Source organism: Leptodactylus fuscus, chromosome 8 (assembly GCF_031893055.1).
Source record: "Leptodactylus fuscus isolate aLepFus1 chromosome 8, aLepFus1.hap2, whole genome shotgun sequence".
Taxonomy (NCBI): Eukaryota; Metazoa; Chordata; class Amphibia; order Anura; family Leptodactylidae; genus Leptodactylus; species Leptodactylus fuscus.
This window is the reverse complement of record NC_134272.1, coordinates 24,005,509-24,027,785: the sequence shown is the minus strand read 5'-3', so window position 1 is coordinate 24,027,785 and position 22,277 is coordinate 24,005,509. Positions and strand designations below refer to the sequence as shown.

At 41.7% G+C, this 22,277-nt stretch overlaps 1 protein-coding gene across 1 annotated transcript in view; it reads left to right on the top strand.

The window, feature by feature from the left end:
- VWC2L (von Willebrand factor C domain containing 2 like) overlaps positions 1–22,277 on the top strand; it is a 142,223-nt gene that overhangs the window by 57,726 nt on the left and 62,220 nt on the right. Inside the window, exon 3 of the mRNA XM_075284956.1 lies at positions 707–836. Within this exon, the coding sequence (XP_075141057.1) occupies positions 707–836 (130 nt within the window). The remainder of the gene's footprint in view (positions 1–706; positions 837–22,277) is intronic.

The window sequence follows — 22,277 nt, the reverse complement described above, 5'->3', positions numbered from 1 at the left end:
GTCTTGAAAATGTATTTGCGGTTTCACGATGTAATTGTCAAGAAAAGAACTCAACATTTTCCTTTATACATTACCTGAATAGTTGATAGTAGTTTATTTTAGATGCAGCAGTCACAAAGGTCCATAAATAAATATAGGGAGGGGTGAGGTCTTATTGCATCACCATTAGGGTGAAAGTTGGGAACCTCCCTTGTTAGGGCAAGAGTTACTTATGGGACGTAGGGTGAGTGTTAGAGTCACCGTTGGCGCCATTGACAAGTATTCATGAGCTATATTTAGTAATGGTACACAGGCACACTCAGTAGTGGTATAGTAATTTGATACATTTTTACGTACTTGGCGGTACTTTTAATGTGACATTTATATGTCTATAATCTAATGTCCATACAAGGACCCATTTATTTCACATATTTAATTCAGATTTATCTTGTTTTAGGAACGTTCATATTTTGCTTTCTCGTATTCAATAAAATAAAGCCCAAGAATGTGGGGATCCTGTTACAGATTTTGCATCGGGGTCTTGGAGGTTCAAGTTACACCTCTGATCTACCGCCATCTCTACAGAGTTTATGGTCTTTGATTTCTTCAGGTGCTTTCGGCCAATTTCGTGTTATTTACTTTGTAGGAATATTTTCAATCACCTGTTAAAATAATAAGTAAAATGCAGCTTGTCAAACCCTATAACATGTCTATTACCTCCTGACAGCCTTCTCCGTGTGAATGGTGCCGGTGTGAACCCAGCAATGAAGTCCACTGTGTTGTAGCAGATTGTGCTGTACCCGAGTGTGTCAATCCTGTGTATGAACCTGAGCAGTGCTGCCCTGTCTGCAAGAACGGTGAGTGGAACGCTGTGCACACTACAACCACATCATTGCGTCTACTTCTGCAACTTGTTGGATTCAGTATACTGTACCAATTGTAGAAAGACATCATTATAATGTAGATTAAATCAAGATGTCATTGACATGGCAGAGCTGTGTACAGAGGCACATGGAGTCAGAATTAGACCAGAGACAGTGGCAGTGGAATCTTTTGTCCGGAGCCCCCTACCTCATCCCTACAGTGAACTCTTGATAGTGTTGGTTATGGGTGCTCGGGAGTTTAATCCACCTTAGTGTGGTTAGGGGAATCTGTGGGTCTCCTTGGCTCATGGGCCAGATAGAAGCTGCAATCTCAATACTGATGCCAGTGCTTATTGGCCCCCTAAGGCTCCTGGGCCCTGGTACAATTGCACCCTCTACACCCCCTCAAGATACGCCCCTGACCAGAGGCTTTTAGAGGTATGGTAAGACGACTTTGCATTTTGAATTGTGGTTGAGCTATTTTGTACAAGTCAAAGGTTTTTATAAAGCTGTAATATGACTATTCGCATGAGGTCTTCTAAACACCAAAAACACCATATATTTTTTATATTGGAATTTGACCCCCCCCGCAACAGACAGCAAAACAACCCCAACCCCCTTAAACCTAAGTGTTCATTACAAAGTTGCAATATGACCTCATCGACTTCTGTAGGTATGACATCATGCTACATAAAGATTGACGGAGCCTTTAATACAACCATCAGCTTGAGCCCTGGTCTTGCAGTTTTTATGCTTAAAACCACATTATTTGTTTGACGTAACCACCCAAAAATTGCATCGAAAAGTAATATTCTAAGGGGTTGTTCTTCTCAAACATAAGGCATGTAATACATGGTAGAACTATAGAGGACCTTTCGCCACCAACTCTAACCCTTGTATCCTAGACTGCTACAGACAGCCGGAGACCTCCCTCCTGACAGTAAAAAGCCAAATTAGTATATTTAATGTTGAAATAAACAGAATTTATTGCTCAGGAATGGTGGGGGGCTAGAAAAACAATTCCAACTGTGCTGATATCAATGGAGTGGTGTCTATTATAAAGGATGCAAAGAGTTGAGAAGATGGTGAAAAGTCCCCCATCATGAACATATGGACTTTTTTTGTACCTCAACTTATTCCATGACTTTCCTATACAAAATATTGTCCATTTTAATGATTTTTTTGGTGGATTTGAAGCTTTGTTTCAACAACATAAACAGTTTGTGGTTAGAGAGTGTATTGTAGCTGCCATGTATACAATGAAAATAATACTCATATACTTATTGTAATAATAACCGCAGTCCTACCTGCTGGAAAAAACATAATGACAAAGTGTTGTATAAATTCTCCATCTATTAAATGGGGTTTGAACGTCATTGAAAGTTAAATGGAGAGGTAGTTATTATTTTATAGAATAGGCTGAGAAGTGTGGTTTTCTTCAAAGCTAAGAAAGCGAGTAGTACTTTGTCAGCCTGATGGTTCTTGATAGCAGGGGACTATAATTCTTACTTCTATTGTAGCTTGCATTGACTTGAATGGTATTGTTATATAATGTACATTGGGAAGAGGTCATTATAGAAAAATGTGTAATACACTCAAATGGATCTATACGTAGCATCTGGAGACATGGTTAGTGAATCTAGATGAAATGGTAAAGAAATGGTAACTTCATATTAAAGGCCCTCAAACAATATAGAAAAATCAGCCGTGTCCATTAGAGATGAGCGAGTAGTATTCGATCGAGTAGGTATTTGATCGAATACTACGGTATTCGAAATACTTGTACTCGATCGAGTACCACTCGCTATTCGAATGTAAAAGTTTGATGCAGAACCTGCATTGATTGGCCGAATGCTATACAGTCGGCCAATCAATGCTAGTTCTTCTTTAGAAGTCTTCTCCGTGCAGCTTCCCCGCGGCGTCTTCCGGCTCTTCATTCACTCTGCCAGGCATCGGACCTGGGCAGAGTCGGCTGCACATGTCCGCTTGTAGTGCAGGCATGCGCAGTCGGCTCTGCCCAGGCTTGATGCCTGGCAGAGTGAATAAAGAGCCAGAAGATGCCGCGGGGACGCTGCACGGAGAAGACTTCTCGGAGGATCCAGCCCGACCCTCACTCGTGGACTTGGTAAGTGTAATTTGATCGAATGTTGCCTACCCCTGAAACGAGCATTTTCCCCCCATAGACTATAATAGGGTTCGATATTCGATTCGAGTAGTCGAATATTGAGGGTCTACTCAAAACGAATATCGAACCTCGAACATTTTACTGTTCGCTCATCTCTAGTGTCCATCGATTTCAGTGGAAATGTCTGACTATCTAATACACATCTAATGCCGCATCTGGCATGAGGAGACTTGACTCTGGAAGTACAGCGGGATCCAATGGATTGAAGCCCAAGGAAAAGACCCCCGATGGCGCTCACAATGTCTTCAACACTCAAGTGATTGAAAGTAACACCATTTATTGATTACGCGTTTCGAGGTATTTTTGTGTTTGGATACAAACACGACTTCTTCATCAGATCTCAAATGTTATAGCAGGACTGCATGCAAACACAAAAAACCTCGAAACGCGTAATCAATAAACGGTGTTACTTTCAATCACTTGTTGTAAGCGCCATCAGGGTCTTTTTCTTGGGCTTCAATCCATTGGATCCCGCTGTACTTCTAGTATCTTCCAACAGCTCTTTCCACCAGGAGAGATGTTTAATCCCAAAGTGGTGAACCATTGTCTGGATACCAATCATCTCCCATTTTACCTAATTTGAGAGGACAATAGTCCTAGGAAACGTATGGGACTTTTTTGAGTGCAAAGTTCCAAACGTGACCCAATTTAATGTTTCCAAAAGGAAGCGCAAGATATCCTTCTTTTTTGGTTCCTCTCCATCCAGCATGAGGAGACTTGAGGCAATCGCCTTAAGCGGCGCCTCATGGATTAACCCTGGGTGGCATTCTTTTTTAATCGGCCACTACCTATTGGATTATTGGTTGTTGTTACTAGAAATAGACCAGTAAAGGGTCTGGCTTACTCCAATTTCCCTGTTGAAAACATATATACAATTGGTCAACTCAAACATGCATGTTTATATGGGAACCAGGATGGTAAAGGTGGGAAACGTTAAGACTGCATTTGATTTCCCGTGAATGATACATTTGTAGGGCTTTTAAAAAAAACAAACAAACAGATGTCGTATATCTCAATTAAATTCCGTTCCGATTTAATTCTGATCCGATTGTTATCCATGTGTCATAAAAACGGATGCTGTTTTCTTTATTTTCCAGCATCACCTAGCAATGAATTTGTAAAAAACAGATGAAACATGGACAACACCCGGATGACAAGATGAGGACGCAAACTAGGAAAAAAAATAGCGCATGAAAAAAATGGATGCCTGAGTGACTCCATTGACTAATAGGTCCATGTGCTGCCTATTTTTTGTTGTTTTTTTTTTTAGAGACATTGTTCGGATAGTGAAGTTGTTTATGTGAAAAAATCCCAGCACTGTGAATTCTGACTGTTATCAGTTTGCAGGACTCTTCAAGATGGAAGAAATACTTTGGGCAAGACTTTTACTCCATTACTCCCTAAACTATGGAGTAATGGATACGACACAGAAGACAACTGCGTTAACACTCGCATAAAACAAGCATTTACAGGATGATTTACCAAAAAAGGAAAACCATGAGATCAACTTTCAGTTATAAATGCTACCATGGTGTCCACTCTAGTATATACACTAGCTCATAACTGTCTAAAGTGAGCTCTGTGCATGTAAACCATGACGTAATCCTGGGTATCATAAAAACAGCTGATCTGCAGGTACTCTAATAGTCAGACCGCTGCTGATCTAAATTCAATGGCCTGGTTTATGTCTAGGCTATCCATCTCATTAAGGCTGAGGTCCCACATTGCAGAAATGCAGTGTTATTATTGCAGATTTTGCTGCGTTTTTTTTTTTTTTTTATAGACAGTCAGGAGTGGATTTAACAGAAGGGAATCATTGAAATACTTCCTTTTTATTTTCTATTCTTTTTCAAGCCACTCCTCACTTTGATGCAGAAAAATGGAGCAAAATCTGCCACAAAAATGTTGCATTTTGGGGCAACACGGTGGTTAGCACTGCAGCCTTGCAGCGCTGGAGTCCTGGGTTTGAATCCCACCAGGAACAACATCTGCAAGGAGTTTGTATGTTCTCCCCGTGTTTGCGTGGATTTCCTCCCATTCTACAAAAACATATTGATAGGGGGAAAAAAATGGACATTGTGATCCCTATATGGAGCTCAAAATTTACAAAAAAAAAAAAATGTTGCATTTCTGCAAAATGTGGCCTCAGTCTAAGGTGGATAACCCATTAAGAGACAATTAAAGGTTAGCTAAAAAAAAAAAAGGCCAGCAATGCCTCCGCTCTGTGCTTTGGAAGTATATTGAGTTTTTATAGATCTATAGACTGTTCAAGGCCAAGCCGATCAGAAACTAAACTTATTGCTTCTATATCTTCATATTATTGATCAGGAAGGTTCCAGCACCCGGGTCCCCATCATCACTTATATTATATGTGAAAGGCATGTTTTGTTTTTCTTGTTTTTTTAAGAAATTGGTACCGGAGATAGGCAAACCTGATTGGACTCCATATTCAAAAATGTTGGGTTCGACCCAAACCAGAAACTTTGGGTATTCATCAGCAGCAAAACGGATTTGAAATTATTAGACCCATTAAGGGACATAATACTGTGTGCAGGGGTCACTATGGAGGATAATACTGTGTGCAGGGGCCACTATGGGGGATAATACTGTGTGCAGGGGACACTAAGGGACATAATACTGTGTGCAGGGGCCACTATGCGGCATAATACTGTGTGCAGGGACCACTATGAGGGATAATACTGTGTGCAAGGGTCACTATGGGGACATAATACTGTGTGCAGGGGCCACTATGGGGGATAATACTGTGTGCAGGGACCACTATGGGGCATAATACTGTGTGCAGGGGCCACTATGGGGGATAATACTGTGTGCAGGGGCCACTATGGGGGATAATACTGTGTGCAGGGGCTACTATGGGGCATAATACTGTGTGCAGGGGCCACTATGGGGAATAATACTGTGTGCAGGGGCCACTATGGGGGATAATACAGCGTGCAGGGGCCACTATGGGGGATAATACTGTGTGCAGGGGCCACTATGGGGGATTATACTGTGTGCAGGGGCCACTATGAGGGATAATACTGTGTGCAGGGGCCACTATGGGGGATAATACTGTGTGCAGGGGCCATTATGGGGGATAATACTGTGTGCAGGGACCACTATGGGGCATAATACTGTGTGCAGGGGCCATTATGGGGGATAATACTGTGTGCAGGGACCACTATGGGGCATAATACTGAGTGCAGGGGTCACTATGGGGGATAATACTGTATGAAGGGGTCACTATGGGGGATAATACTGTATGAAGGGGCCACTATGGGGGATAATAGAACGCGCAGGAATGCGTACGAGGGGGTCGGTCGAGGTCTTCGGCGTCGGTCGGGGGGGGGGGCATGTCGAAAGTTCGCCTTGGGGCCCCGCCATTCCTAGTTGCGCCACTGGCAAGAATGCAATAGGTAGAGACTCAGGGGAGGTATAGTTATTAATAGTTATTGATAGTTAAACTCACCTTCCTTTTTATAGGCATTTTTATGGTGCCAGCAGTCCCCCTGGGATCTCTAGGGTTACGGCTAAATGCTGACCAGAAGAGGTGAGGGAACGTACAGAAGTATAATGGTTTGTAATTTTTCCACTGAAGAGACCCCCAAAGTATAATAATTTCACTTCTCGACTATGACAATCTTATTCCACCTGAAACGAATCTATGGCCAAAGGTTTAGAGGTTCGGCCATCTCTAATTGATACCCTTTAAGTATTAGTCCTTAAAATGCAGCAGATTTATATAAATATCTCCATCAGATCGCTAACATTATACCGCCGTTGATCTAGAGCTCTTATTTTGCGAATGACATTTACATGGCAACCAATTGTGTGATATTCTAATGAATCAAAACTTCCCTAAACTTGATTGATGATGTGGGCCCATTGTGCTATTTTCCTACAATAAGACATCACTTGTGCCAGATATACTAAAAGAAAAGAAGCCGTTCGCTCCGAACGTCTGATAGAGGAAACGATTAATTGACTTGGCACGATAAAAGAATCCAAAAGCATTGACAGACGTTTTCATTTGTGATGTTGAAAACCCAATAGCCCATTTCTGAGAATTGACTGTATTGATAAGACATTTAAAAAGAAAATCTAGAAGTAGCGTGCCATGAATGTTATGTGAGGAAGGACAATTACTAAAATCATACCTGCACCAAGGACAAACTGCGGCAGTGTGTAGACGCTCTGTTCATCAATCTTTATTACTTTCTCTGTAAAATATTCATGCGTTGGGTGTCATAGGGTCACCATGAATATTCTGTTCTGGTATCAGCAAATGACAACATATTTGAAATTCACTAAATGAATGAATATGATAGAAATAGGAGATATTGCTACACCATGCATTCGATTTTCTAGATAAGAAGTTAACATAAGAAGACTGGACAAAAATCACCTACAATCCAGGGGGGCCACACGGTGGCTCAGTGGTTAGCACTGCAGCCTTGCAGTGCTGGAGTCCTGGTGTTCAAATCCCGCCAAGGACAAAAAACCATCTGCAAGGAGTTTGTATGTTCTCCCCATGTTTGCATGGATTTCCATCCCATATTCCAAAAAAGACATACTGATAGGGAAAAATGTACATTGTGAGCTCTATGTGGGGCTCACAATCTACAGAAAAAAAAAAAAAAATCACCTACAATCCTACATCGGGGTCGGCAGATCCCTGGCATGCCTCCTGCTTTACTCTTCCTAAAGCAAAGCAGGAAGAGCAAATTCAATTCTATGGGTAGCTCGAAGAAGAGTAAAGCAGGAGGCATGCTAGGGATCTGCCGACCCCGATGTAGGATTTTAGGTTGTAATTGATAGCCTTTGATGGTGATTTTTTTCCCCAGTCTTCTTATTTTAACTTCTTATCTAGTGTCTTTTAGAAAATAGAATGTAGCAATATGTCCTATATGCAAACTAAATATATATATATATATATATATATATATATATTTAATTTTATTTAAATATATATATTTCATCGTAATATGACAGTATGCCCATTGTTCTGCTCTGGAGAAAGACCAGAACAACGGACAAACGGACCACTAAAACAGCAGAAGCATACGCAGCCTGATGGACCCCAATAATTATAATCGGGTCTTAGGATTTCCGTTATTCAACAGAACATGCCAGATAAAAAAGTTCTGCCTACACTCCCATTCTAGACGTCACGCCATTTCTGATTTTACATAGGGACACACACACACACACACACACACACACACACACAAACAAGTATCACAGGATCTAAATCAAAATTATATGTATTACCCATCATCATACAGGTCAATGCACATAGAACCAGATCAAATCAAACAGGCTTTATTGGCACGTCCGAATAAATATTTGGCATTGCCAAAGCCAGTAAAGTGTGTGTGTGTTGGGGGTGGGGGTGGAGTTGGGGGGGGGGAGTGGTTGATTTGGGGTATAACAGTCCGTGGAGTTTCATCTCCCTCTTAGTTGGTGACAGCTGTATGGTGGGGTGGGGGGGTGATTTGGAGTATAAACAGTCCGTGGAGTCTCATCTTCCTCTTAGTTGGTGACCGCTATATGGGGAGGCGGGGTGGGGTGGGTGGTTTGGGGTATAACAGTCTGTGGGGTCTCATCTTCCTCTTGTTTGGTGACAGCTGGACACGTATTGGGCCATGTATTTACCCAGCTCTATATTAATAGAATTGAACCATTGTAGGGAAACACGTATTTGTAACAAATTAACTCAAAGATGGTCAAAGAATGGCTATAATCACAGCAGAATATAATAAAATAATAAGTGTGTAATAAATGAAAAGAGATAATACTGCAATAGTTCACTGGATGGGGAGCCCCATTATATATCATGCATTGATACAGTATATACCCATTGTTCGATGACTTCCAGACCTGTTGGACATCCTTCTTTCTTAGGGTATGTTCACTCAGAGTTTTGTGCAGGTGGATTTTGATGTGGAATCTGTGTCAAAATCCGCCTGCAAAAAAAGCTCTCATTCATTTGAATGGGAACCGCTCACCGTTTTTTTTCCCGCTAGTGGGAAAAAGAAGCAAGGTGCCCCCTCTTCCCACGAATTCGGATTCACGAGACTCCCTCCTGATTAAGCCCATTTATTCAGTCCTAATCAGGAGCAGAATGCCGTGACTGAATGCCAGTGCACTGCATCAGCATCCCGTCATGGCTAGCCGCACGGAGAGTTCACACAGTGGAATTTGGTTTCCGCCATTTGAACATACCCATAGGATTCCAGTTGAGACCGACTAAAACAATAGGGTTATAGTTCTTATAGTAAATTTGGAGAGGGGGAGGGGCTGAGTGGTCAGCTTATAATATGACCATTTATGGTACAGGAATTTGAAGACTGACCAATATAGTATAGAGAAATACAGCCAAAACTACAGGGTGACCTTCCAATAGATATACAACAAGAAATACACACAGACTGATCACTAAGACATTAACCCTGTCATATCACATCAATAAGACACTACGATTTTGTGGGGGAAAAAACCATGTCCTATTACAACTAATTCATGGAAATTCCCATAACAGAGCTTATAACGTTCCTCCTGCCTTCCATACAGCATTCTTATCCTCTACTGTTATACCCTCCAAGTCCTTTGTTTCCTCATTTTTGAGAATAAAGGGTTCTGTATTCTCAGATATTTCATATTATCCTTAGAGCCCAGTAAGGGAAATCTTAGAGGGTTTTTCTCTTGTCAGGATTTCACCTACCCTCCTGTCTCCTCTTCCCTCTTCTTTCATCTCAGGCCAGGCGCCTACTCTATACTTGTTTCTAAAAGGCAGTTATCTGGATTTACTTTATATATAAGAGACATTGATCAAGGAACTTTAGAGAGAAAGGGAGAAAGATAAAGAATATGGGGAACTTGGAACAGGCACTGAGTAGGGTTGAGCGATTGTGTTCAGAAAAGATCAGATTCCGTTCGGCAATCAAGAAAATTTCACGATCTCGATCGGAATTCCGAACACAATCTTTTTAGGTGGGATCGAGATCGGTACTATTCCCACAATGCTTTGCTTAGCCTTCACACTGAGTATACGCTCCGCTCATTCTGAGTGGAGTGTATACTCAGTGTGAAGGCTCCACTGCAGTTCCATAGGAATGAATGGAAGCAGCTGGCACACAGCCTTAACCCCCTGCGCACCGGCTGCCTCCATTCATTCTAATGGGAGACTAAACTAACATCTCTAGTAGCTACTTACCTGCAGAGATGGCTGCTCCGGTGCCCAGTGTTCTCCTTCTTCTTCGCCTCGCTGCCGCTCCACGCTGCTCTTCTTTGCCTCGCTGCCGCCGCCTCCCAGGTTAGTGTTTAAAGAGCTAGGAAGGCGGGGCTTGTGGCTTAGGAGAGTGTGGGCGGGTACAGGGCGGGGAGACGTGACGTCTCCCCTCCCAGTACCCACCCACACTCTCCTAATCTGGGAGACGGGGGCAGCGAGGCAAGAAGAGCAGCGTGGAGTGGCAGTGAGGCAAAGAAGAACACCGGGCACCGGAGCAGCCATCTCTGCAGGTAAGTGGACACCAGGGGGGACTAAGTAGCCAGAAGATTAAAAAAAAATCCTCTGGCTACTTAGTGATTCACTACACAGAGTGGATTCTAACAATTAGGATTAGTTTTAAAATCCGATCTCCGATCAATATAAAAATCCCATTGACTTGCATTGGGAACGGAATTGGGATCGAGATTGAGTTCGAATGAAAAATGATCGGAAATCGGATTTTAAAATCGATCCTGAAAAGTCAAGATCAGCTCAACTCTAGAACCGAGTCATCAGCCTGATCTGAGAAGAGGTCTTTAACCTAGGCAACCAAACATGAACACTAAGGAAACAATCATCTGTATCTGACAAACAGAGCAAGATAGATAAAGGAATCTATTGGGTAGAAGACTTCAGTTAGATAAGCTACAAGTTTTAATATGATCCTGGAGATGGGAATACCCTTTAATAGCAGTTTCACAAAGCAAAACCACTACATTTTATGTTGCCTTAGAGTTTTAATTGTTTCTCATATTTGTGCCTTCTTAAACTGTGAATTCTAAGTATTACATGTAATTTAGATGCCTGAGGGATCTAAGGCGTCAAGGGGAGATCTCTATTCAAGAAGAAAGGTTAAGAAGGAAACGTGTCCAGATAAAAGATTGGGCAAAGGCGTCTTCAAAACAATATCAGTTTAAGATATTTATCCTATATATGTCTGTATGTGTATGTTCATGCATTGGTTGTGTTGTGAATTACAGCCAATAAAGGGTTCTACTAGCATGTCACAATATTTTACTGAATTGGTTTCACTAGACACTGCAGTCCTTAAAGGGGTTAGGTCGGAATAAAAAAAAAAAAAAGATGGAATAATATCCCAGGATATGTATTTTCCTAATTATTTATATACTGTATATACTCGAGTATAAGCCTACCCGAATATAAGCAGAGGCCCCTAATTTTACCACAAAAAACTGGGAAAACATATTGAATCAACTATAAGCCGAGGGGGGGGGGGGGGGCTGGGGGGAATGCAGCAGCTACTGGAAAATCGAATATAAGCCAAGGGGGTCTTTTTCAGCACAAAATCTGTGCTGAAAAATTTGGCTTATACTCAAGTATATATGGTATGTTGAAGAGAGAATGGACGAGACAGTAGCAGTACCCCAGAACAGTCAGTGTCTCCTCCATCCTCCCTGTCATGGATGTTGTCTGTGATATATGTACCTTCTGTTCAGGCAGACAACTCAGCCATTCTTAAGCCCTCTGACTTGATGCAGTTTATGCTTCTGGCTCTGAAGGATGGCAGCCACTTGGGTTATGGCAGTAGAGATTGGTGAAGCTACAGTATTCATGTTGTCAAATATTCATGGGTTCACCCATCTAGTTTATTTCACCGGAAGTAATGCTGTGATACTCCGGGGTCTCCTCAGATCTTAAAGTATAACAACTATAATAACGGAAGGTGCAGAAACATAAGCACCTATACTCACCTCGCCTTACATGTGCCGGGCTGCCTCTTGGCATCTTGGGGACCCTTGTCATCCTCTTCAGGCCTCTTTTGACCTCCTGACTGACATCATGCATTCTGGGGTACCGCTTAGGCTTGTGATTGAGCTTCAGTGGTCAGATAGAAAGGGCCAATGTCATGGCGGTAGTGTGTTCTGCGCGATTACTGAGGCTCAATCACAAGTTTCCCTGGAATCTATGACATCATCCAAGGGGCTGGAAGAGGTCACCAAGAGACCGTTGGATGCCAAGAGGCGAGGCAAGGTGAGCATAGGTGTTTATTATGTTATGGGCCTCCACTTAATGTTTGGGTTTGAGTCAGAATCTGGAGGGTGACAATCCCCTAAAACTTCAGAATCATGTGAAGCCTGAAAGTTTTGGGAAATTCAGGTCGACACCTGATTCAGTGGAAACTGGTTCACTAATCTCTAGCAGTAATTTACCCCTAGAGAAAAAATTGCCAAAATAAATAAGTATTTAGGAAACATTTATCCTGAGGTGTTTTTAAGTATTTACATTTTTTATTCCCATACAATCCCTTAAAACAAATTTGCGTTAACATAAGGATGGATACATCAGTATCCACTAAATTCTGACTGTTCCAGTCTTAGGCTAGATCGAGACAGCTGTTGGTGCACTAAATGGGAGCATGTACCATTGGCCTAGTTCCTTCCTGTGACAACCCAATGAGGGACCCATTTAGGTTGTTTTTAAGCTTCAGCAGGGTGCCAACTGGATCACAGCATGACAATGGGACTGTTCCTACGACAGTTCGCTCTCCACAACAGTTACTCCCCACGGAAGTCATAAAACATAGAGCCATTTTATCAAAAAACGAAGAACAACAAAAACAACGCTTTTGTCCCCGGCATCAACCTTAATACAGTAAATAAGTGCCCACCAATAGCCTAATACATAAACCACTTTATCTCCATTGTCCCACAACACCGCCATGCTGAGTTGATAAAAGTTTAACGTCAAGTCTTACGAACATTTACCTTACCTATTTTTCTGCCAAAAAAACCACAGTAGGACAAAAGTGATTGTTTATAGCCGTCTGAAACCCTAACTCCATGTGACAGTGAATACTTTATATTCTTCTTCAAGCAGTTCAGGGCCATCATTCATTGCTTGTTAGTAATAAAATACATCTAATAAAATGTTCCTGCTTCACAACCTTGTATTGTTAGCCGAGTCAACCTCACCCGGTATCTGCTGAAAGCCAAGCTGTAAAATCATAGGACGTTCTGACACATATTTCTAATCTAGTTATACATCTGGATAGATGACATTTCTATTAAAAATCACTTCCCAAATAATGAGATGAAGGTTTAACATGGAAAAAAAGAAGGATATTTTTATAGTGAAAAATGAGGCTTTGAGACTGTGCACGAGCCGGCCGACTTGGGGGCAATTAGCCTTCCTTTTTTTACATTGTGATCAATGGCTCATACTTTAGGGAGCGGATATAAATAATGGTGTTCCTACGTAGCTAGATGACCATCTGGCTCAGAATACAGTGGGCTGTGTGATGTATAATACAGCTATGGTGGTCTGTACGTGAATTTATTGGTGGTAGGATGCGGCCTTGATCAGGGGTTCAGCTGCGTACCACAACACCAACTCTATGGTCTATATGGAATGTACAATACATCACTGACAAGTTCCAAAGAAAATAGAGTTAAAGCAGTTTACTATAAAAAAAAATAAAAAAATTACAAAAAGAATATGTATCACAATTGGGATTTTAATGAGAAGAGACATATCATTGTTATTGAGGATAGGTTCACACTTGCGCCAGGTATCCGTCTATCGCCAAACAGTTTAAAATAAAAACTGGAGTGGTCCAAACGACTACACAACAGATTCCCAAATCCAACTTTTTGGATGGATTAGTAAATGGGTGTCCCATTTTTGACATAACCCTTTTGGGTTGTTTGCTCTTCATTCTGAGCATGCTCATAGGGAAAACAGATTGCAATATGGATTAACATTAGTATCCATTTGTAATCCGTTTGTATCCGCCATCTATAGGCCTCAATGTTTTTATTTAAAAAAAAAAACAGATTCAAACTGTTCATCCGATATCCTTATTTTTTGGACCGAGAAACAGTCCTGCAAGCCTGACTTTTCCCTGTCCCAAACAGGCGGATATCAGACGGAAATGCTCCAAACGGACACCTGCAGATGGTTTTTACGACCCATTAAAATCAATGGTTTTTAAAACAAACTTTTCAAAATAAGTTTTTGACCTTTATTTTTTATTCAACGGCCTATATAGTATTCAAATACAAGGGCAGAGCAAGGACTTGCCCTTGAATGGAAAGCTAGCCCTGAAACCCACATTCGTGTTTCAGGAGGGAGTGTCAGGCAATCGGTAGTGATGAGTAGCTACAGTATGAGCCATAGTTTATCATTCTCTGCCAAGAGCAACTGTATATGAATAATATTCCCCTAATGATGCCTCTCTCTATGAAACTCCGCACCTTTACCCCCGAGCAAACAATGTATGGGGGGGGGGGGGGGATAGACGTCCCCTTTCTCAATATCTACTCCCACCCTGAAATTAGACTAATTATAATTCAGTCTGGCCGACCTTCTCCTCATCTATGATGAAAGAAGCCCCACTTGTGTATATATCATTACTGAATTATACTGTTCATGTGTATATCTATAGTGACTATAGGGGTTACGCATGTGTCATCAGTATATTACATTGGTATGTGTGTTATAAGTAACGTCTAGAACAGGTCAGGGGTGCAATTGTTCTCTGCTTGTGATCATAGGACCAGATGTCCTAGCATTTTTTATTACTCTGGACAAGCCAGGTTTATTGCTTAACAACTAGTTGTCCCTATGGAAATCAGTTAGACACAAAAGGTAAGAGGGAATTGTGACGGGACAATCATCTTAAACCTCTGTGGCACTCAGCTCTTCCAGATCAAGAAGGAACAGCAGTTTTCTAAAAAAGAGGAAGGGGCACCCATGGAGGGGGTGTGGCTAAGCACAAGCCAAAAGATTCACCTTACAGAAAAAAAAACAGGAATGCTTTGTAACTTCGTCACACTTTGGAAACCAGAAAACGAGCTGAATGTTGGCCATGTTTCTGCTCCAATCTCCATGGAAACAAAATGACTCTATTAGGTTTTTTTTCTTCTTTTATTTTAAAAACTATTTTGCTTGTTTTGTCATCTTTTAATTGCCTTCTTTATATATCAGTAGTGAATCCCTAAGGTTACTTTGTGATACTTTGTGCTTGCTCTATGAACCAGATTTTAAAGTACGTTTGCTACTGACTGTCATAGAGAGACATTGCATATGAGATCGGGGTTTCTACTGAGCCTAGTCCCAATGTAATCCTGGTGGCAGCATGTGTTTAGGGTATGTGGACTATGGTTGGGGTGTAATTTATGTGCAATTTTCAGCCTGAGTGCAAGATTAAGTGAATGGAGTGAATTAACTTCATGCTTCATACATGACAACATCCTCTCCAACAGGAATATTGAATGGGCTAGGGGTAAGTAGAGTATGTGCATAGGAGAATGTGGTAGTGAAGCCCAAGGGAAGGAAGTTTAAGGCTTTTTATTTTAATATATTAATTTTTAATCTATGTTGCCTCTATGAAACATTATTACTGTACTGTAATGATTATATACTATGAGATTATTATAATAGGATTCTCCTATTATGTCAAAATAAATGATAGCAAGTACAATTTACTAAAGCAACGTACAGTATACAATACCTAATAGAATCCGTTCTCCTTCCCTATGTTGGATTATGTCCCAATGACATTTAAGCACAGACTTAGCTCCCTGTATATTTGGTTTGTCCTCCATAAATCTTTACAGCTTGAATTAATCAGGATTGGCGTTGAATTTCGGTGTAAATATTGGCATCCTTGCTGTATACACGGCCCTAGCTTTAACTTACTGACACAGTGCAGTGATTATACAACCAGATTTATGTGCGTATACAGGGAAAGATGGAGCGAGGATGGCTGAAAAAGACATAGCACTCACTAAAACGTCTAATAAAATATAATATTCTATAGAAAGGTAAGCAGGACATCAATATCCCAGAGCAGCCCATGTTGTGGATAAGCAGCAGAGAAAAATACAATACCAGCAAAGTAACTGATTTTCTGCTAATCCCGTCCATCTATTGCAGAAAAAAACTGTGGAAAGGTTTGCATTTTCTGTATAGATTTAATAAGGGAAGAAAAAGTGCAAAAAAAAATCTGGGGCCTGAAAGTTCCTCTGCGTCCTCCCTGTGAGTGAAGCATCAGTGCACCTGCACAACTTGCACTCCACTCACTTCTATGGAGCGGTCTGAGATGGCAGTCCGAGGAGCCCTATAGAAGTGAATGGAGCACTGGTCAGGGCGTTTTATGGAGGATGCAGGGTGTCTTTTGGCAAGACTGCTCTGTATAAGGATCCAATGCGTAAGTGATGCCAGTAAAGAGTTACTGAGCATGCTCAATATACTCTGTAGAAAAACACAAGCATACTGCGCATGCGCAGTATGCTCTTTCTCCTGATCAATGCATGACCCAGCAGTTGGATGTCCATCAATAAAAGTGCCTGTAATAGCAAAACCCTTTTAACCCAATAAAACATTTCATGGCACAATATCTGGACTTCCCGTGGTTTTAGTGAACCTGTTTGGTTAAACAGGACCACAAAATGCCTGTGTGTTGTGGCTGTAGCAGGGTGCACAATACAGCATGCTTAATACACAGGTATTATGGTTGTGTGTTGTTTCCCCTGTTCAGAATATCATAGTAAAAAATATGTAAATCTATTCTCCAGGATGTAATTAGGAGAACAGTGCCTCTGTACGTTACCCTCTAGGGGAAGCCCCCTTAACATCATGCATGACTCAGTTAATAAGCCTACTGACATGATGGGTTTATTGCCAAATTAGTATTTCTATTCCAAAAGGAACAGATAAACCCCGCATCATGTCAGTAGGCTTATTAAGTGAGTCATGTATGATGTTAAAGAGGACCTTTCATGGTCCGGGGCACATACAGTTCTATATACTGCTGGAAAGCTGACAGTGTCAGCTTTCCCGATCTGTGCCCGGGGTGAAGAGCTATCAGTCCCGGTACCATAGCTCTTCACAGTTAGAAGGGCGTTTCTGACACTCTGTCAGGAACATCCTTCTGTACAAGCAGTGCCAACAGCGTTGTGCTCTGAGACCGGGGAGGAACGCCCCCTCCCCTCCTGATAATACTCGTCTATGGACGAGCACTGTGAGCAGAGGAGGGGGCGCTCGTCCCCGCTCACACAGCACAGCGCTATAGGCACTGCTAGGCAGAAGGACGTTCCTGACAGAGTGTCAGAAACGCCCTTCTGACTGTGAAGAGCTACAGTACCGGTTTTCCAGCAGTATATAGAACTGCATGTGCCCCTGACCATGGAAGGTCCTCTTTAAGGGGACTGCCCCTTGAGGGCAGCATACAGAGGCCCTGTTCTCCTAATTACATCCTGGAGAATAGATTTTCATATTTTTTACCCAGAATCCCTAGCGGAGCAGGAATGACTTGTAAGTCTCCGTACTGCCTATGTAGGCACACACTCTCCCTAATGTGCAGAATATCATAGTCTTTATGCAGTTTTTCCCCACAGTACCTTAACAAGATGGTAACCATTTTTTTCTTTTAACTTGAGCTGCATTGTGCGTAGACATATACTTATATATAGTTACATATTTGTTGTATCCTGGTTTAACCTCTTTAACTATAGACTGCCAGCACTCAAGTCTAATGGACTTGAAATTCTCTGTACTGCAAGTCATCGTGCTGACCTCATCTACTTCAATAGAGAATAGGTACGTGAAGGATCCTGCAGTAATGCTAGGCAATCTCATGTATAGCCTGCGCACATCTAAGTAGAGACATGTGCTTGGCTTTGCTGACTTCCATAAAATTGCTTCCATTTTCATGTAAACGTCTTGCTTAAATTTTGGAATGAGCCTTGTTATACGGAGCAGCTGTGTGTATACACCAAGACACATCACAAAGCAGCGCCATAGTAATGAGGAAGAGGCGCGCTCGCTGCTTGTTGTCTGCAAATATCTAAACCGGATTATGCATCTCCCCTGGTACTGGGAAACACCTGGCTTTACAGGGACCCTATTACATTTTCACTAAGGGAAGATTATATTTCGGCTCTTTCCTTTGTGATGTCTCAACAAGATCGGCCGAATGCTATACAGTCGGCCAATCAACGCTGGTTCTTCTCCTACCTTTAGAAGTCTTCTCCGTGCAGCTTCCCTGCGGCGTCTTCCGGCTCTTCATTCACTCTTCCAGACATCGGGCCTGGGCAGAGCCGACTGCGCATGTCCGCGCGGGGACGCTGCACGGAGAAGACTTCTCAGAGGATCCAGCCCGACCCTCACTCGTGGACTTGGTAAGTGTAATTTGATTGAATGTTGCGTACCCCTGAAACGAGCATTTTCCCCCCATAGACTATAATAGGATTCGATATTCGATTCGAGTAGTCAAATATTGAGGGGCTACTCGAAACGAATATCGAACCTCGGACATTTTACTGTTCGCTCATCTCTATAGATGACCCATTTACCATGACTGTAACACCCCTTTAAATAAAGAACACATAAAAATGGCTTTCCTCTATATGGAGAAGATCTCATTCATCTCTTACAATCCCTTATGTATATTATATCTGTACAGATCATTGAACCCTCTATTATAACATTGATTCATAGTAATAGGATTACCTCAAGGGGGTTTTTCATCTAACTTCAATTTTTCACAATGGTTGCCTGAAGATTTTTGAAGAGAATCTGTCACTTTGACACACTTTATATTACAGCATCAATGTGATGTCCTAATAGCGAAGCAACTAGTGGTTGTATCCATGTCCTTATGTAATATAATGCCCGCCAAGTGTATGAAGAGGAGGATTAGGCCTAAAGCCTTTTTTCTCAAATTTTTATCAATTTTCCCCCAAAAAAAGAAGAAAAACATACATTATATCACAAATTAAAACGTTGCATCAATACCATGCCTCTCTTGTAACATAGTGGAGGAGCAAATTATTTATTGGGGAGACAGTTCGTATCAAAGCAATGTTAGGCCTCATTATATTCCAGTCATCTAGATTGTAACGCTGGAATTGTAGATCCTTGGCCGCGAGGTCACGTCCACCACATTTAATGCTTCAACCCAGTTGTTCCTCGTGGGCGGTAATAATTGATGTTTGGTGACAGATTCCCTTTCATGTCATTACTTCTACTATAATAAACTAATTTGCTATATTAAATCCATGTACTAAGGACTGGTGATTATGCTCAGGTAGCGGCGAGGATATTACATGTCTATACGGCCTAACCCCTATGTGCGCACTGGATTACTAGTAAAAAGCACTTCCGAGCCTTCACTACAGATATACAGATGCTTATAATGGAGAGGTAGCACATTTTCTGAGAAGACTCATTTACCCTCATCTGAGTGCTGATAAGTGACAACATTAAGTAATGGTATATTTTCCATTTTAACGCGGAGCGGCCAGGGAAGCCGGTAATCAGGTAATAATATATCTCTGCGGCAGATTTCAACATTTTCCATGATCATCTAGCTATTTACCTAATGCATACTGTATATAGGTCACATACGTGTATCGCTGCCAGAGTTGCTTTCAGGCATAGGCCAAAAAATGTGCATTTAGTACTATAAGGAAAATGTTTGGTTTTGTACCATATTAGCCAGTGGGAAGGGAGTTCCTGGCAGACCATGTGCCCCAGTCCAGGCAGAGGATGTGGGGTGAGACACTACAAGAACCAGCTAGAATTAGTATTAAAAATAATGTAATAATCACGAGTCTCATAATACTGTGATGTTGTGAGGCCTCCTCTGTCTGATGGTGGAAAGCAGAACTGCCAAGTAGTAACAGCCGTGTCAGGGTAGTGACCGAATTATATATCTTGTTAATAGGACACCAACATATTTTGCAACGTTTTCAGACCCTGCGATCACTCGTTGTACATGGTAGGGCTAGCCATCTAAATTTCCTATCAGTATGTCAATGAAGCGCAGAAGGAAACAACAGTTCACTAAGCAAATACAAGGAGAACACGCATGCCCCCTTGGTTAGATTTGAACCCAGTACTCCAGTGCTGCAAGACAACAATGTTAACCACTGAGTCACATCCTCCTGCCAGGAGTTCACTCTCCACTCCAGTTATCCACCCCAACTGCAGACAAAGCATGACAAAATGGAAGATATCACTCAAGCAACGTGAGGAGGAATGATCTGAGCACCAGTGTGTAGAGATTATCTATATCAGAGAGTGAAGCCCCAGCAGGAGAAGAAATGCTCCTAAAGCTAATCTGCATACAAATGAAATCCTGATTTTCATAAAAATGGAGCTGCAATGCAAAATAAGGCAGACATCTTTGGAAAATGTAATGGCTGCCCTGCAAGGTACTGCCATTGGTCTGACACCGATTTTCCTGCTGTCAGACTCCCATTAAGTTTATAGTATTTCAGAAAGATTGTCATGATCATTGTGTAGTGTTCTCACTTTGAACATTGCAGCTCGTGGTTATGACTATGAAATAGTGGGATGGCACCCAAATATGCTACTATCCTGTTCGATCAGGGGCAGCTGAGGGGGACCCTGCAACTGTAGTGCCCGAAGCAACTAACATGCTGGCTAGTGGTGTAACTAAAGTCTTGTGGGATCCAGTGCAATCTTTTGTCCGGGGCTTGCTACCTCATTCCTACAGTGAATTCTTGATAGTGATGGTTATGGTGCTAAGGAGTTTAATCCACCTTAGTGTGGTTAGGGTAATCTGTGGGTCTCCTTGGCTTATGGGTCAGATGGAATCTGCAATCTCAATACTGATGCCAGTGCTTATGGGCCCCTTAAGGCTCCTGGTCCCCGGTGCAACTGCACCCCCATAAATTACGCCCCTGCTGCTGGCCCTATGGTTAAAGCTGGAATGCTGGATTGATTCTGTGTCCAGAGTGCAGATTATTAGAGCTATATATCTAACGCACTAAATAATGATCTGCCAAATAGATCTTCGTATGAAAGTTCATCCATGAGCATTGCCCCATGCATAGTGATAAGTCAACAGACAAAATATCCATTGTCATAGAGGGCATCTTTTATGTGGCCATCAAAATCCGTGTTTGTTGTTAGTTTATCCCCTTGTGTAAGCAGGAGATATGAAGCCAACAAGTGCAGACTGTACAAGGATCAACATTAGCATTGACCGCCATATGTAGCGAGAAGCTAAAGAAGCGATTGTTATATTGTCAATCTACATTTATTATGGTAGGAAATCTGCCTGTGCTAAAGAACCTGAATAATAATAATAATAATAATAATAATAATAATAATAATAATAATAATATGATCATGAGCCATGGGAATATTTATGGTGTTATTAATAAATAACATTTATTATTGAGATGCCCATAGTTGTCCATGATGGTAACAGAGACCTTGGAAAATCTCCAGTGTGTAAGGATGTTTTTGGACAACTCTGTGCCCCTTTTCCCCAGATTTGCCAAAGCAGCCGCCCACAGTTGCCTTTTTGGAACATACAGAATGTTACAATATTACTAACCCCCCTCCCCCCATAACAAGTCAGATATTTCACTATGTGTAAGGTCCATCTTTGTTTTTGCAAATGCTTTAAATTAAAGTTGTGCCCCATGGCGAGAGATAATTGTTAGTCCACTAGAATAAGCAAAGAAAATCCTCGATTAACCACTTCTTGCCCTAAAGGCATGGAAAAGCTGGATGGCAAATCCTTTCCATGACAATGAGAGTAATATAATGATGGTCCCGGTTATCTCTGCTGCTCCTGTCTGCTCTTCATATGTAAACAAGCCAAAAGATGCTAAGTATGATAAATCTATCCCCAAGCAAAGAACATCATTCCACAATCTATCTCAACCGCCTAAACCAACAATCATTTCTTGCAAATTACAGCTGTAAAACCTTTGGAGTGACTCTCGCCCGCACGTCCAGCTGCGCTTCTAAATCTCCCTGTAAAACTAGAAATTGATTTTGCCTTTCTTTATGCCAGCCTTAATTCTAACCCGCTCTCTGTGGGTAGGCGGATAAATGCAGAAACGTCCAGATTTACTGATCGTCTCACTAGCCGTCTCTATTTGTCTGCATTTTGTCGTGTATTTTGAGTGACACGCTTAAACGGGAGTGATCTGTCTGAATTGTCCCTTATCATTTCGCCGGCACGCTTACCTGG